Source organism: Procambarus clarkii, chromosome 41 (genome assembly GCF_040958095.1).
Source record: "Procambarus clarkii isolate CNS0578487 chromosome 41, FALCON_Pclarkii_2.0, whole genome shotgun sequence".
NCBI lineage: Eukaryota > Metazoa > Arthropoda > Malacostraca > Decapoda > Cambaridae > Procambarus > Procambarus clarkii.
The window spans coordinates 17,971,353-17,983,842 of NC_091190.1; the positions used below are offsets into that span (position 1 = coordinate 17,971,353).

At 49.0% G+C, this 12,490-nt stretch overlaps 1 protein-coding gene across 1 annotated transcript; it reads left to right on the forward strand.

The window, feature by feature from the left end:
• The first annotated feature begins 11,260 nt into the window (after positions 1-11,260).
• Positions 11,261-12,103, forward strand: LOC138373140 (putative per-hexamer repeat protein 5). Its single transcript, XM_069339156.1, has one exon. The coding sequence runs from the start codon at positions 11,261-11,263 to the stop codon at positions 12,101-12,103; it is 843 nt and encodes a 280-aa protein (XP_069195257.1).
• Positions 12,104-12,490: the final 387 nt, after the last annotated feature.

Sequence of the window (12,490 nt, forward strand, 5' to 3'; positions counted from 1 at the left end):
GTCATACAAGGGCATACATGGCATTATTATCCTGCATTGACAGACTTAGAGATGCATTTTGATGATTTATTAACAAGACAATGTATAATCCTCCTTTAGTCTGGATTGTCTGTTGTTGACTGGTTGAAAACCATGTTAAAGAGTTTTGGGGAGTTTTAAGGGATATTATAAGATTTTTTTTATATTCGTGATCAGCCAGATTCCTTTAATAATAATAATAATAATAATAATAATAATAATAATAATAATATTATTATTATTATTATTAAAGGAAAAAAATCCACAGGATCGAGCTACGTATTATGGCCAGATTTTCATGTGGGGGGGTGTGGGGGGGGGGGGTTCACGTTGTAATAGTGTCCCTTAATGACACCGTTTTCTCTGATACTAATCCCGACCCGCACATGTTATGCACCTACCCAACAGCAATTACTTGTTAGAAAAATGGGATGAAGCTAACGGAAAGCGTCGACTGGCCTCCAACGTCGGACAGGGGGAGAGAGACACACACATTTGAAACATTATACGAATAGATAATCACACATATTATATAAAATTTCTACTGTTTTGTGCACTTGAGTAATTACCATCATACCAGTCTCATATGACCTCAATAACACCTTTAATGAAATACTAAACAGTCTTCCGAAAAAAAAGTGATTGAACATATAATTACTTTGACTGGAATGGGCAAAAAGTATGTACCCAAAAATGTCAAATTGAGAGAATCTATTTTGACCACCACACTATACAAAGTTGAAATGGATAGACGGAACGTGTGGGGGGGGGGGGCGGATACCGGGCCCAACCCGGGACCCGAAAACATTAGAAACAGAGTGGGAAATGACCCGCCAAACTCCCATAATTCCCGCGGCCAGGAAACATCATTTTCAGAGCCGTCTCAACCCATCTAAAAACGGGTAAAAAAGAGAGGCGATATAGTCATAGAGGGAAGAGGTATATAGGCTTGTGCCGGCCCGCCCACACACACTCGCATAAATATGGTGTGTAGGGGCGGGCCCCGGGCTGTCTGCCCTCACTCGTCAGACCCGCTGGGGCAGAGGGCTGGGGTCGAGGCTGGCAGCAAACAGGACTGATTCTTGGAGCTGTGGTGGTACTGTGTAGCAGGGGCTATCTTGAAGGAAGTGTAGCAGGGGCTATCTTGAAGGAAGTGTGACATAATTAAAACCTTGTAAACTTATGAGCAGTTAGCTGACCCTTCACTCAGGACCTTCCTCAAACGGTGAGCCGAGGGAACGTCCCCAAACTAAAGCAGTTGGGGCTGATAGAATGTAGCCTCTCTCAGCGCTTGTCTGTCAATATGCCACATAGACGTGTAGATGAGATTTTGACAGGTGAGTTGACAGTAGGTCGATGAAAAGAGATTATTTGACCCTGGATCAAAGGGTAAGAGAGAGAAACTCTCTCTCTCTCTCTCTCTCTCATATATATATATATATATATATATATATATATATATATATATATATATATATATATATATATATATATATATATAGTCGAAATGACTTGGCGCTTTTCCCCCTGATAATTCCCTTCCCTTCCCGTCAGAAGGTAAAGGTAGTCGATCTGTTTATAATCTCTATTCAATTTGCCATAAAATTAAATAAAGTAATAAAGTCATCTGCGCAAACCAACATTTACATATTCATATTACTTTTATTTTGTAAATAATTTTCTCAGAATTTATTTGACCGTAAAAAATAAATCATAAACTTATCATAAACTCGCTGTTTATGATAAATTCCTTTGCTCATTGGTGTAAATTGTGTAAATGTAAATGTTGGTGTAAATGCCGCAGATATGGGTCCAATTAGCCATGTACAAATGTGTGTGTATTTTACAACCCTTTAATAAAAATAATTGCACATCATAATTAACGTAAGTATCGGCAATAAATATATATATAGGGACGTTTATCACAAAATTTAAACTACTGGTTCGTTACGATTTTCTATATTTAATACCAAAGTTAACCAAACTTTTGTCCACTCTGTAAGAGAGAGTGTTTATCTGTTTCTCTAATGTTGGATAGGTCAGACGCTCGCGGCTAGCGTCACCCAACTTTGCAGAGCGGATTGGTCTGAGGTAAAGGACGAACATAGGTTGGTCGGGGTTGTCAGAATTTAAAAGGGAATAGAAGGGGGGCGGGGAAAGGTAGAGAGAGGGAGGAGAAAGGGGTAGGAGGAGGTATAAAGAGAAGAAGAGAAAGGGGAGAGGTGTAAGAAGGGGAGATGAGATAAAAGGGGGGAAGAGGAGAGGACGAAAGCCCCGCTCCTGTGCCACATAAGTTACGGGCTCACCATAGACTGTGATACAAGTAGCTGAATCTATAACAACAACAGAGAACGAAGAAAAGTGAGGGGGGGGGGAAAGGGAGAGAGAGGAGGGGGACAAAAAGAGACCCGGGCCCCGCCGGCTACTCCATCCTACTATATTATATTTAGCAATAAATTTCTTCCCCGCGAATTTATTTTTTACAGAAAACTGCGCAAAAAAAAATGTGTAATATAATTTTCTTTTTCTCCATCTATATAAACTTTGAGAATTATTTAAACTTGCTGCTTCGCTTGTGCTAGTAATTTGTTCTTTGTGAACGTTGAACCAGTCTGATTGTCTCGTGAGCACGCCCTCGGCACGGAGCTTTGGCGCGACACGGAGCTTTGGCGGGAGACGGAGCTTTTGGCGGGAAACGGAGCTTTTGACGGGAAACGGAGCTTTTGGCGGGAAACGGAACTTTTGGCGGGAAACGGAGCTTTTGGCGGGAAACGGAGATTTTGGCGGGAAACGGAGCTTTTGGCGGGAAACGGAGCTTTTGGCGGGAAACGGAGCTTTTGGCGGGAAACGGAGCTTTTGGCGGGAAACGGAGCTTTTGGCGGGAAACGGAGCTTTTGGCGGGAAACGGAGCTTTGGCGAGACACGGAGCACAACCGTGGCCAAGTGCGTGACCACTCGACTTAATTTATACCTTCAACTCTAGACTTCAATTTCCCGGAGACATCGAGGTGTGTCAGGTATGTGTATCAGGTGTGTGTGTCAGGTGTGTGTGTATCAGGTGTGTGTGTGTCAGCAGGTGTGTGTACCAGGTGCTCACAGCAGTAATAAAACCTCTCACATGCCATTACTAATTCGAGCAAATTTAATTACAAACTCATATAAACACTGACGGCGTGTGCGCGCGCTCATGCACCCTCCCCCTCCCCCCCCCAACGGATCCATGACCCCCCTCCCCCCCCCACACGGATCCATGACCCCCCTCCCCCCCCACACGGATCCATGACCCCCCTCCCCCCCACACGGATCCATGACCCCCCTCCCCCCCACACGGATCCATGACCCCCCTCCCCCCCCCTCTAGCGTGTTTTCTGGCCCAAAAAGGTTGATATGTATGCACCCCCCCCCTCCCTGAGGGTGGGGGGGGAGGGGAAGGCATATTCTAGACTGCGATTCGTGGCTTTGTCGTCGTTGTCTCCGTGGCATTAACCAGGCAATTGCTTTCGTGTTCCGTAGAGCGAGAGACAAGCAAGCAAGCAAGCAGCTTAGTGAAGTGTTGTTTGCTTGGTAGGTCGTTGCCAGGTCTGGACAATCATTACGAAGCCTTTCACAAACATTTGAAAAGATGTCTTTTTTTTCTTTTGAACTGTTGAGGGTATACCTGGTAGGTATACTGGTATACCTGACAGGTATACTGGAATGCATACCTGGGAGGTATACTATACCAGTCACTATACTAGTCGTGCTCCAGTCGGTAAGCAAAGGTACTTTACTAGCCACGTGTCTTGTGCTTTCCTAAGTACAGGAGGGGGTAGGGGGTGTAGATGTTTGGGGTCTATGGTGGGGGTGTACAGGTGTTGGGGGGATCAGTAGTGGTGGGGGTGTGCAGGTGTTGGGGGGGGGTCAGTAGTGGAGGGGGTGTACAGGTGTTGGGGGGGGTCAGTAGTGGTGGGGGTGTGCAGGTGTTGGGGGGGGTCAGTAGTGGTGGGGGTGTGCAGGTGTTGGGGGGGGGGGGTCAGTAGTGGTGGGGAGGAGGAGGAGGAACAACCCCCTCCCCCCCCCCCCCTCCTCGTCGTCTATTCTGAATCGTCTCATTTCTCATTATTTTCGCCAGTTTTTGGCTTCTCTTAATTGTAATTATCTCCCCGTTCTTCTTCTCCTTTTTCCCGGCCACATCTTTTATCCCAATTTTTCCCCCATTTCCTTCCTTCTTGGCGGTAATTGCCCCCTTTTAATCCCGTTTTGCGTCCAGTTAATAGCTCAATTAAACTAATCTGCCAGTTACTCTGAGTGGATCGGTTCCCATGGCCATGTCATGGGGTTTTTTCCCTTCAGTCGTGGTCCAGAGTGCTTGTCCTCCTTCTAGTCACGCTAAAGTCATGCTAATCACTCTCCTGGGGACTGTAATCACTCTCCTGGGGACTGTAATCACTCTCCTGGGACTGTAATCACTCTCCTGGGGACTGTAATCACTCTCCTGGGACTGTAATCACTCTCCTGGGACAGTAATCACTCTCCTGGGACAGTAATCACTCTCCTGGGACTGTAATCACTCTCCTGGGACAGTAATCACTCTCCTGGGACTGTAATCACTCTCCTGGGACAGCAATCAGTCTCCTGGGACCGTAATCACTCTCCTGGGACAGTAATCACTCTCCTGGGACTGTAATCACTCTCCTGGGACAGTAATCACTCTCCTGGGACTGTAATCACTCTCCTGGGACTGCAATCACTCTCCTGGGACTGCAATCACTCACCTGGGACCGCAATCACTCTCCTGGGACCGTAATCACTCTCCTGGGACCGTAATCACTCTCCTGGGACCACAATCACTCTCCTGGGACCGTAAATCACACGATAACAAAACTCTAGGAGTTATCTCCGCGCAGTTATTAGTAGACTCGGTAGATATCGAGTTTCGTTTCGATGACGCAGTTGTTCACGATATCACACCTGCTGTTCACTGTGCGCGTGAACATGATCAGCTCATGATCTGATAGTGATTAGCTCATGGAGGGGATCATCATCCTCCCCCTCCCTCCCTCCCCCCACCATGGAGGGGATCATCATCCTCCCCCCCCCCTCCCTCCCCCCACCATGGAGGGGATCATCATCCTCCCCCTCCCTCCCTCCCCCCACCATGGAGGGGATCATCATCCTCCCCCTCCCTCCCTCCCCCCACCATGGAGGGGATCATCATCCTTCCCCTCCCCTCCCACCCCCCACCATGGAGGGGATCATCATCCTCCCCCTCCCTCCCTCCCCCCACCATGGAGGGGATCATCATCCTCCCCCTCCCTCCCTCCCCCCACCATGGAGGGGATCATCATCCTCCCCCCCCCCTCCCTCCCCCCACCATGGAGGGGATCATCATCCTCCCCCTCCCTCCCTCCCCCCACCATGGAGGGGATCATCATCCTCCCCCTCCCTCCCTCCCCCCACCATGGAGGGGATCATCATCCTCCCCCTCCCTCCCTCCCTCCCACCCACCATGGGAGTGATATCATCCTTCTCTTCAATCTTTCTCTCTCCTAGTTCTTCCAATCCTCAACATAATATTCCTCCCCCCCCCCCCAATCACCTCGTCTATTCCCCACCTCGCCACACACACACATACACACACCCAAAGTGCAGAGCAGACACGCAAAAACTGATGATTGAGTGCGCGATACAAAGTGGAAAGGTGGGGAGAGGGGGGGGGTGGGGGGTGGGGGTTGGGGGGGCGGGTGTGGGGGGGGGGGGTGGATATGGAAATTGCCAGGTCATTATTTCCTTTTGTTTCTCGCCCGGGGGGACCAGATAATGGCTGACGGCCATCTTGTATGGGGGGGGGGGGAACAGAGATTGACTGATCAACCGTGCTGACACTCGCACACACACACACACACACAGTTGAGAGGCGGGACGAAAGAGCCAGAGCTCAACCCCCGCAAGCACAACTAGGTGAGTACACAGGTGTGGACCTTCGACCTACGCTGTTTCTGATATATGGAAATGATCTCCCAGAGGCCACAGACTTCGTTCCTCTCAATGTTTGCTGAAGATGTTAAAATTACGAGGAGGATTAAGACAGGGGGAAGATAATATGTGGCTACAAGATGACCTAGACAAACTGAATGACTGGTCCAAACAAATGGCCACTAAAGTTCAACCCAAGTAAATGTAAGGTAATGAAACTAGGCGGTGGAAATAGGAGACCAGACACAGGATACAGAATTGGGAGATGAAGTCCTTCACGTAACGGACAGAGAGAGAAAGATCTAGGAGTTTATATCACGCCAAACCTGTCCTCTGATCTTACGACTAGCATATTGTCGTCGTAGATCTTACGATATATATATATATATATATATATATATATATATATATATATATATATATATATATATATATATATATATATATATATATATAATCTAGAACCATAGACCTCGGAATTAATTTCAGATACGAAGGTAATCACCCAACTATCTTTTTTTTTTCAGTAAATGACCCGAGGGGGATTTTTCTAAGCAAACTACGTCGTGCGAACCACCCCATCATCATCTTAACAATTGATTGCAGGCTGCAAATATGACTTGATTGATTCGTGATTGTCGGTAATTGATTACTGCAAATCGTGGCATCATCAACAAAGCTCCCGGTTGAACTAACATAATATTTTGTAAGATTTTTCTTTTTTTTTTTTGTTTGTTTGGATTTGTTTGTTTTTTTCCTCTAAGTAGTAATAGCCGGCTTGGTCAGCGGAACAGGTTTAGAGTTGTGCAAGGCGAGTGAGACGGGTGTAAGAGTGATGTCTTAGGAGAGTATAGCGTTTTTTTTTTTTTTTTTTTTTTCTACCACAGACGTGGCCACACATTTACAATGCTAACCAGCATATATACATTTTCTTCTGTCCTCCATGGACAGGGTTAGGTTAGCATAGCGGTGCTTGGGAGAGGTATAGCAAGGGGGTTCCCAGTGGTGTATAGCACACAATTTGTCTGTTCACTGTGTCTATCCCCTTCCCTATCCCCTTCCCCCAGTTTCTCCCCCACCTCCCTCACTCACCCCTCCCCCCTCTGTTACCGTACCCCTCACTCATGATATCACCCCCACCCCCGCTCTACTCACCCATTTCTCTCATCTCTCACCTTCACTCATCCTCCTCCCCCTTCCTTCCTCTCCTCTCATGTCTTCTTTTCACTCATCGTAATCTCTCCCCCCCCCACACCCCCTTACTCATCACCCCTCCTCCCCCCTTTATCACCTCCTCCCTCCCCCCCCCCCTCCCCCCCCCCTCCAACTCCTCGTCTGCGGGGGGTATTAATGGTCCTGTCATTCAAAAATTAAGGAATGAAATGTTTAATTCCAGGTTTAGACAAGGGGGCGAATTTCTCATTACCTCCTGCATGCAAGGCCGCCCTCGCCCGCTGTTGTTCTTGTTGTAGCTGTAGTAGTTGTTGTTGTAGATTCAGCTACTGGGAACAAAAGGTTCCATGTAGCACCGGCTATGGTGAGCCCGTAATTGAGTTCGGTTATTCGCGATTACCCTGTTGCTGTGATATCTGCAGGTTATCTTGAGTTATCTTGAGATGATTTCGGGGCTTTAGTGTCCCCGCGGCCCGGTCCTCGACCAGGCCTCCACCCCCAGGAAGCAGCCCGTGACAGCTGACTAACTCCCAGGTACCTATTTACTGCTAGGTAACAGGGGACAGGGGGTCAAAGTTTTAAATGAAGGTTGAGTTTCCGTCCTTTTTGGCATTGATTTTAGTGCCAAAATTGTACACTAAAGGGATTTTAGTGCCATTCTCAAGTCTCACAATCGACTTGAGAATGGTCCAGAGCGGACCGAAATGTCGTCGTCCCTTCACCTTCTAGTGTGTGGTCTGGTCAACACTGATTTTAGTCTTTTTTTGTTTTAATGGTGTTATGTCTTGGGGTGGTGGATATAGGTGCACAGTCTTCACTATAGGGTGTCCCAGTCATCAACTGCTTTTCTGACTATTCGCTGTAGATGTTGTATTTAATGCAGCGGCTCTCGTGAGGTTGAATGTTGAGTTTGATGCGTAGAGGCTTCACTTGCTTCACTTGCTTCACTTGCTTCACTTGCTTCACATTGCAGTAAGTGAAGCAATAGTGGCGCCTCTGCATCTGTTCCACATAGACCTCACTGCTAATAGAGAGAGAGGGGGGGAGAGAGAGGGAGGGAGGGAGAGAGAGGGAGGGAGGGTGAGAGAGAGGGAGGGAGGGTGAGAGAGAGGGAGGGAGGGTGAGAGAGAGGGAGGGAGGGTGAGAGAGAGGGAGGGAGGGTGAGAGAGAGGGAGGGAGGGTGAGAGAGAGGGAGGGAGGGAGGGAGAGAGAGAGAGAAAGGGAGGGAGGGAGGGAGGGAGGGAGGGAGGGAGGGAGGGAGGGAGGGTGAGAGAGAGGGAGGGAGGGTGAGAGAGAGGGAGGGAGGGTGAGAGAGAGGGAGGGAGGGTGAGAGAGAGGGAGGGAGGGAGAGAGAGAGGGAGGGAGGGAGAGAGAGAGGGAGGGAGGGAGAGAGAGAGAGAGAGGGAGAGAGAGAGAGAGAGAGAGAGAGAGAGGGAGAGAGAGAGAGAGAGAGAGAGGGAGAGGGAGAGGGAGAGAGAAAGAGAGGGAGGGTGAGAGAGAGGGAGAGAGAGAGGGAGGGAGGGAGAGAGAGAGAGAGAGAGAGAGAGAGAGAGAGAGAGAGAGAGAGCAGAGAGAAATACCTCGATCATCTTGACTTCACAGTTCCTATTCTAGCGTTTCATTCATTTCGGCCCCCCCCCCCCCAAGAGCCTCGAACCCCCCCCCCCCCCCCTCCACCACAACCCAACAAGAACAGGAGACGAGTATAGCGCTATCAACCGTGCTACTGAATAGCCACAATAGGGAAGGCTTCCAGAGGCACCTAACTGCTGTCCAACTGAAACTTTTAAGCCTTAGAAGGTAAGGCTTAAGAGTTCAACTACTGAGTGCCATCTGTCCTCGTGTCGAGTAGTGGACACTTATAAAGACAACACAACAGTCTTATAGTTTCAAGAATCTAATAAATCCTTTTCCGAATCGTCTTAAACTACTTTTGTCCACTTTAACATTTTGTGGCGATTGGCGTGCCTCAGAGCACTCGCCGTGTGTGTGTGTGTATGCGTGTAGGTGCAATTAACGTTGTGTGCGTGGTGTTGCGTGCACATATACATGGGGGGGGTTGCGTGCGTGCACTAATGATTGTTTACGCATTCATGAGGCCCTTGTGGACTTAGCCACGCACTCACGAAGGTCTTGAGACTCGGGATATCTTGTAAATAATTCAGTCTGCTCTTCTGTTTGTGTGATTAGGGGCCCCTCTTGTTGTGTGATTAGGGGCCCTCTTGTGTGATTAGGGGTCCTCTTGTGTGATTAGGGCTCTATTGGTGTGTGATTAGGGCCCCCTCTTGTTGTGTGATTAGGGCCCTCTTGTTGTGTGATTAGGGGTCCTCTTGTTATGTGATTAGGGCCCTCTTGTTGTGTGATTAGGGGCCCTCTTGTTGTGTGATTAGGGGCCCTCTTGTTGTGTGATTAGGGGCCTCTTGTGTGATTAGGGCCCTCTTGTTGTGTGATTAGGGGCCCTCTTGTTGTGTGATTAGGGGCCCTCTTGTGTGATTAGGGGTCTATTGGTGTGTGATTAGGGGCCCTCTTGTTGTGTGATTAGGGGTCCTCTTGTGTGATTAGGGGTCCTCTTGTTGTGTGATTAGGGGTCCTCTTGTTGTGTGTTTAGGGGTCCTCTTGTGTGATTAGGGGTCCTCTTGTTGTGTGATTAGGGGCCCTCTTACGTGTGATTAGGGGCCCTCTTACGTGTGATTAGGGGCCCTCTTCTGTGACAAAGGTCAGTCTTTTGTGTGTCAGTCGCTAGTGTCTGAAAACCTGAAAAGTCTACTTGACATTGACACATCTGTCAAAACACCTGACAACCTAACCTAGGGCTGAATATGTGCCAAACTTACATATATAGAATCAACAAGACCTATCGTGGGTGTATATATATGTACTTCCACCCCCCTCCCCATTTGCTAAGGTGCAGAATATAATGTCATACTGACTGAGCGCAATGGTCAGTGTGGTCAATGGTACAATGGCCAGTGTGGTTAATGGCTCAATGGCCAGTGTGGTTAATGGCTCAATGGCCAGTGTGGTTAATGGCTCAATGGCCAGTGTGGTTAATGGCTCAATGGCCAGTGTGGTTAATCTCTCAATGGCCAGTGTGGTTAATGGCTCAATGGGCCAACATTGAGAGGTCCTTGTCGGGTTCTTAATTGCGGGGTTGAAGCTCCATTATGGTTGTAAACCTGATTAGGACGACGACAACCTTGGTTGGTGTGTGTGTGTGTGTGTGTGTGTGTGTGTGTGTGTGTGTGTGTGTGTGTGTGTGTGTGTGTGTGTAATTACTATTTGACTTCAGAATCGACCTATTAGCTCTTGGATCCCGCATTTCTAACCAGTCTATATTTTCCCTTTTATTTGCTACATATATTTCTCTTTAACTCACACACACACACACACACACACACACACACACACACACACACACACACACACACACACACACACACACACACACACACAGGTGTGTTGACACAATTCATTCCTCAACTAAAAACAGTCTGCCTTTGAGAACTATAATTAACTCCTTGTCAAAACATTCTTTACAAGTCCTTAAAATAATGATTTTAAAATATAAACATTAGACATTATTGACCAGTGTCAGAGAGAGAGAGAGGGAGAGAGAGAGGGAGAGTGAGAGGGAGAGAGAGAGAGTGAGAGGGAGAGAGAGAGTGAGAGGGAGAGAGAGAGAGTACAACCCCAAGAGACTTGAAGAATGTTATGAGTACTAAGTACAAAGGTGAAAGATGGAAGTTACTTTGCCGCTATCGTGACTAGTTTATTACAAGACGCTATTGAAGATCGCTGTGTATACGGGATAGCAAGGTGAGCGATAACCTTATGCTTGGGGGGGGGGGGGGACACAGGACTAGTAACTGTGTGACTGACTAACCGCTGATATAAATTGCCTTGCAAAAGAAACTGTTAAGGGCTCGCTTCTTGAACCACTTGTGATATAAAAAAAACTATTGATATATTAACAATTGTGTAAATAGTTCCATAAGACTGTCACTCGCTTAGCTAAATGTATTATGGGGATTCAGTCCCTAAACCCATTATGTGCCTCTGTAACCCTTTTCACACCGCCCACGGAATGGGCATAGGGGCCACCACCGCCCACGGAATGGGCATAGGGGCCACCACCGCCCACGTAATGGGCATAGGGACCAACACCGCCCACGTAATGGGCATAGGGACCACCACCGCCCACGTAATGGGCATAGGGACCACCACCGCCCACGCAATGGGCATAGAGACCACCACCGCCCACGGAATGGGCATAGGGCCCACCACCGCCCACGTAATGGGCATAGGGCCCACCACCTCCCACGGAATGGGCATAGGGCCCACCACCGCCCACGGAATGGGCATAGGGACCACCACCGCCCACGTAATGGGCATAGGGACCAACACCGCCCACGTAATGGGCATAGGGACCACCACCGCCCACGGAATGGGCATAGGGACCAACACCGCCCACGTAATGGGCATAGGGACCACCACCGCCCACGGAATGGGCATAGGGACCACCACCGCCCACGCAATGGGCATAGGGACCACCACCGCCCACGCAATGGGCATAGGGACCACCACCGCCCACGGAATGGGCATAGGGACCACCACCGCCCACGCAATGGGCATAGGGACCACCACCGCCCACGCAATGGGCATAGGGACCACCACCGCCCACGTAATGGGCATAGGGACCACCACCGCCCACGTAATGGGCATAGGGACCACCACCGCCCACGTAATGGGCATAGGGACCACCACCGCCCACGTAATGGGCATAGGGACCAACACCGCCCACGTAATGGGCATAGGGACCAACACCGCCCACGTAATGGGCATAGGGACCACCACCGCCCACGTAATGGGCATAGGGACCACCACCGCCCACGTAATGGGCATAGGGACCAACACCGCCCACGGAATAGGGCGGTGTTGGCCCTCACATAATGAATAAATAATCAACACATGCCAGACCGTACAGGAGCCGCTGACAACAATTGAGCCACGGAATGTACAGGCCCATATGGACGGCATATATAGAGCCAAGCCAGCATATATAGAGCCAAGCCAGCATATATAGAGCCAAGCCAGCATATATAGAGCCAAGCCAGCATATATAGAGCCAAGCCAGCATATATAGAGCCAAGCCAGCATATATAGAGCCAAGCCAGCATATAGATAGAGCCAAAAGGCAGCGTCGGCGTCGCTGTAACTCCAGTATCGCCCCGCTGGAGCTCCAGTCAATTTGTCTTCGGTATTTTCACGGTGGGGGCGTCTCCCGGGGCCGTCTGGGCGCGTCACTTACAACCACGTGCGTGTCCTGCCTCTGACGGAGCGACAC